General features: G+C 34.5%; 1 protein-coding gene across 1 annotated transcript; it reads left to right on the forward strand.

Annotated features, from left to right (window-relative positions):
- The first annotated feature begins 947 nt into the window (after positions 1-947).
- Positions 948-4,736, forward strand: LOC139864032 (FLUCTUATING-LIGHT-ACCLIMATION protein 1, chloroplastic-like). The gene is made up of 6 exons (XM_071852620.1): positions 948-1,520; positions 1,643-1,745; positions 3,873-3,928; positions 4,139-4,303; positions 4,452-4,565; positions 4,644-4,736. Exons 1-6 carry the CDS (start codon positions 948-950, stop codon positions 4,734-4,736), a joined length of 1,104 nt encoding a protein of 367 aa, XP_071708721.1.
- The last annotated feature ends 202 nt before the right edge of the window (positions 4,737-4,938 follow it).

Below are 4,938 nucleotides of genomic sequence, written 5' to 3' on the forward strand. Positions count from 1 at the left end.
ATTAATAATTATTAATATTAATAGAGTCTAAACTAATATTATAAATAGAGTTGTAATTTCTTGTATCTATTAATTTGCTTGAAATTCAAGTGACCAATAAGAGCGCGACATGTGGCGCGGAAATCACATGTGATTGAAAAAGAAAAAAAAATTCAATATTTAAAAAAATAAATTCGATTTTTTTTATAAAAAAAATTAAAAATTCCGAAATTATTTTTTTTACAATCACACGTGATTCTGCATGTCAATCACATGTGATTTTACATTTCAATCATATGTGATTGTAAACTCAATCACATGTGATTATGTGTGATAAATTTAATCACATGATTGTGCAGGTAAATCACATGTGATTTAAAAAAAAAATTTAAAAAAAAATTGGAATAAAAAAATTCAATTTTTTTTTATTTTCAAAAAACCAATTTTTTTTTTTTTTGAAAAATGATTTTTTGAATTTTTTTTTTCAATCACGTGTGATATTCGGGTCACATGTTGCGTTCTTATTGGTCTCTTGGATCTCAACTTAATTTATGGATTCAAATGTATATCCATACTATTAATAATAATAATTTGCAGATTATTATCTATGCCCATAATAAAAGGTTGAAGGTTGATACGTGAGCGTTACAAATTTTATCCTTAAATAATTGAGAAGTTATAGGGATTTTGTTAAAGGTTAAACATGAATTTGTTAATAATAATCATTTATCTGATCATATCCTACACATTTTTACTTCAATAAACCCTACATTAGCAAACAAAAACAACCGACAAACAATTCATTCATTTGATTCATTCTGTAATGGCAAACACATATTTTTTTGTTACATTCCAACTTCAATTCCGACCCTATTTTGCTTCAACGATCCTTTCATTTGCCCAAACTTAGCGCATATCCAGTAAAATGGTCATGCAGTGCCCCAAAAACGAGAATAAAATGCTTAATGATGAACAACAAGTCCCATGCGAAGAACAAGGATATAAGTGGAATGATCAAAGTCAAACTTTCAGATGATAACGATTTCAGAAAAGTTGCTATTGCTGATGATGATATAACTATAGTGATCCGGAGATCAATCAAGAATGTTATATATGCATTGCAGAAATCCGTCCTAAGTGGGGCCCTATTTGTGTTCTTATTGTCGAATCATCATCATCATCACCATGCGTTGGCTGCTTCTGGTGGCCGAATGGGCGGGAGTTCATTTTCGTCTTCGTCTCGTTCATCATCTTCTGGTTCATCATCCTCTGGTTCATCATATTCTGGTTCGTCATATTCTGGTTCGTCGTCGTCCTTTTTCGATTCATCATCGTCTTCTGCTCATCGTCCTTCTTCGTCTTCTTATAATAGTAGCACTCAGACCAGCAGCCCTGACCGCCCAATGACAGAATCAGAGGCTAGGGCTGCTAGGCAGCTACTTTGTGCTATTATTGGCGTTTTTCTTGTTATTCATATTTGGGTGTTTTACAACAAATTGAAAAATAAAGAGGCTTCCAAAAAAAGTATTCTTATGCTTCAGGTATTGATCTGCTATTCAATAATTGATGTCGTTTTCCTCCACTATTTAAATTACACATAATCTATGTATAGCTCATTGATATGAATTGTATCGTAATATAATTTTTGATCTTATATCATAAGGTTGGATTGCTGGGCACGGCTATATCATTGCAAAAGGATCTCAATCAAATTGCGTCGTTGGCTGATACATCCACTCCAAAGGGGTTTCGGTATATATTACAAGGTAACGAAATTACGTTATATGTGTTGGGAATAATTGGTTATATCATGTGTTAAATAAATGTGCATGGTTATGGGTTTAGTTTAATATCTTAGTTAGTATTTTTAATCAAGGTTTAGTAATGGTTTTGTTTAATTAAGTGCTACTGAGTAATTTGAACTTGTCATTTGAAATAGTATTTAGTGGTTGCCGAGTAGTAAGTAGAGTGGGTACTGACTACCACTTGTTGATTTGGTAGTAGTGTGAGCTATTTTTAAGCAAACGTGTGTAATGCATATTGCTATATATTTAGCCAGTAGGTGGTGAAATAAAATATAGCTCCTTTTGATTATTTATTTTTCCTTTCCATTCAATTGCATACAACAAAACATCCGTAATATTCTTTCTGCATATAATTTACATTTATTTTAGAAGGGACTTGATCCTAAATTTGGTATCAGAGCTTGGTAGCAGCTTCATCTTAGATCATGTTATTGCTCGTGATAAGAAACTAAACGGGGGACGAGAAAGCTATAGAACCCGTGGCCAGGGTTATTTTCTTGGGTGGTAGATTAGTTTTTTTCGAGCAATTTGATCAAAAAGTTGAAGCTGTGAAAGGTGTTGAGAGGTTCCATTGAAGGTGTCAAAGATTGTACTTTTGTAGCTGTCAAGGGTGTTGTTGGAAGCTATTAAGAAGGGGTTGATTGAGGTGTTTTGAAGCTCTAAAAAAGCAGAAAAATATGGCGTTAGTTCCGGCCAAAGATGGAAGTTCTTTGACATATCAAGTACCAATTTTAACAGCTACAAACTACCCTGTGTGGGCTGTCAAGGTGAAGGCAATCATGGACGCTTATGGAATATTTGAAACGGTGGAACCAAGGATGCTAGGTGCGGAAATTTATCCGAAAATATCAAAGCGAGCACTTGTATTCTTATTTCAAGCGATTCTCGAGGAAATGGTGTTGCAAATGGAGAGTTATACCGATCCAAAACAAGTATGGGACGGTCTAAAGACGCGTTACTTGGGGGTGAATCGAGTGAGATCGGCTCGACTTGCAACCTTGAAAAGGGAGCTTGAAGGTTTGAAGATGAAAGAGGGAGAATCGGTTGATGATTTTGCTAAAAAATTAACCGGGTTGGCTTCAAAAGCAAGGAGTCTAGGTTATGAGCTTGAAGAGGTAGACTTGGTGAAAAGGTTACTTGATTCTATGTCTATGTCATTTTTACAAATTGTGGCTTCAATTGAACAATGTTTCGTGTTGGATGAGATGTTATTTGATGAGTGGTTGGAAGGTTGAAGGCGTATGAAGAACGAATAAAAGGAACCGATAGAATGGAGGGCATTCAAGGCGGTTTGTTGTTGGCTAGTCATTAGAAGACACACGGGTGTAATCATTGTAACGGCGGGAGTTCTAACCAAGATGACTATGGACGTGACCGGGGAAAAGGTCGGGGGTCCGGGAAGAGTCGAGAAAGTGGTGAACGGATCCGGGATAAAAGCCGCGTGAAATGTTACAGGTGTGGAGAACTTGGTCACTATCGTCATGAATGTCCTACACGTGAGAAGAAAGCAAATTTGATTGAGGAAGAACATGCACTACTATGATTAACCAATTAAGGTGGTGATTGTTGGGAATAATTGGTTATATCACGTGTTAAATAAATGTGCATGGTTATGGGTTTAGTTTAATATCTTAGTTAGTATTTTTAATCAAGGTTTAGTAATGGTTTTGTTTAATTAAGTGCTACTGAGTAATTTGAACTTGTCATTTGAAATAGTATTTAGTGGTTGCCGAGTAGTAAGGAGAGTGGGTACTGACTACCACTTGTTGATTTGGTAGTAGTGTGAGCTATTTTTAAGCAAACGTGTGTAATGCATATTGCTATATATTTAGCCAGTAGGTGGTGAAATAAAATACAGCTCCTTTTTATTATTTATTTTTCCTTTCCATTCAATTGCATACAACAAAACATCCGTAATATTCTTTCTGTATATAATTTACATTTAATTTAGACGGGACTTGATCCTACAATATGATGTCACATATTATCATTATTATTCATGTTCAAAGGAAAACTTTAGTTTTCAGTCTTTACTTATAATAATCTTCTGATTGATTGATGTTTAAGGTGATTTTGTTTTGTTTGCAGAGGCAACACTAGCTCTACTTCGGCATCCTAATTATTGTGTATCTGGTTATTCATCTGTAAGTCACTAGGCTACTTTCATCAACATCTTAATTGTTTCTGCTTAATAATTTGTTGAAAATTCAACCACTTATTATTATACTAGACTCCAACACTCCCTGAAAACTGATAAACATTTAATTTCGTTACGCGGTTTACTCTTAAAGATCTAGTTACGTAGTGAAAAGTAGTACATTTATAACATTGAAAGTTCGTTAATTTTTCTGCAGGTGGTTGTGAAGTGGAGCGTATCGGACACTGAAAAACTATTTAATAAACTTTCTATTGACGAAAGAGGCAAATTTGATGAGGAAACTTTGGTCAATGTGAACAATGTAAGAAAGAAAAGTGCTACTACTGAGAAAACTGAAATGTTGTCTAATGAGTGTATTGTGGTTAGTACTCTTTTTTCTCCTTTCGGTTAGTCACATCATGACTTATTCCAAATCAAAAAATTCAGAAATACTATTGTTTGCATTTGTTTCTTGGAAAAATATGATCTCAAATATAGATCTACCCTTGAGTAATATTATTTGGATGAAGGTTACAATCATTGCGGCAGCTATTGGCGTGCATAAGCTCCCACCCGTTAAAAGCAACGAACAATTGAAGGAAGCTTTGCAAAAGCTGGCCTCTATACCATCAGAAAATATATTGGTGAGAACTTTATGCACTAAATTTCTATTGTAAAATCGAGTCTTCTGTTTGTTAACAAACAGTTTGATCAATTTACAGGCAGCTGAGGTGTTATGGACCCCGCAAGAAGAAAATGATATTCTTACAAAGCAGCAAGTGCTTGAAGATTATCCACTGCTGCACTCTTTTTAGGTAGTTCGTGATGATACATTCTTACTAATCCATAAGCGATGAATGTATGCAGAAAAATTGTATGGTCTATATAAATTAGTTCAACATGCCTTTTTATTTTCTACTCCGTATCTCTTTGGAGTCCAAGTATCTACTATTGAGTTGCACCATGTTTTTCTTATGATAGGTGATGAGGATGATTGGCGATTAATTGCGTAAGAAA

This window comes from Rutidosis leptorrhynchoides, chromosome 8 (assembly GCF_046630445.1).
Source record: "Rutidosis leptorrhynchoides isolate AG116_Rl617_1_P2 chromosome 8, CSIRO_AGI_Rlap_v1, whole genome shotgun sequence".
NCBI lineage: Eukaryota > Viridiplantae > Streptophyta > Magnoliopsida > Asterales > Asteraceae > Rutidosis > Rutidosis leptorrhynchoides.

Bases quoted from the DNA above. Each gene is read 5' to 3' on its own strand.
- LOC139864032 (XM_071852620.1), top strand. From the start codon at position 948: ATGAACAACAAGTCCCATGCGAAGAACAAGGATATAAGTGGAATGATC. The intron at 4,304-4,451 runs GTTAGTACTCTT...ATTTGGATGAAG, and splicing joins TGTCTAATGAGTGTATTGTG to GTTACAATCATTGCGGCAGC. The intron at 4,566-4,643 runs GTGAGAACTTTA...ATCAATTTACAG, and splicing joins TACCATCAGAAAATATATTG to GCAGCTGAGGTGTTATGGAC.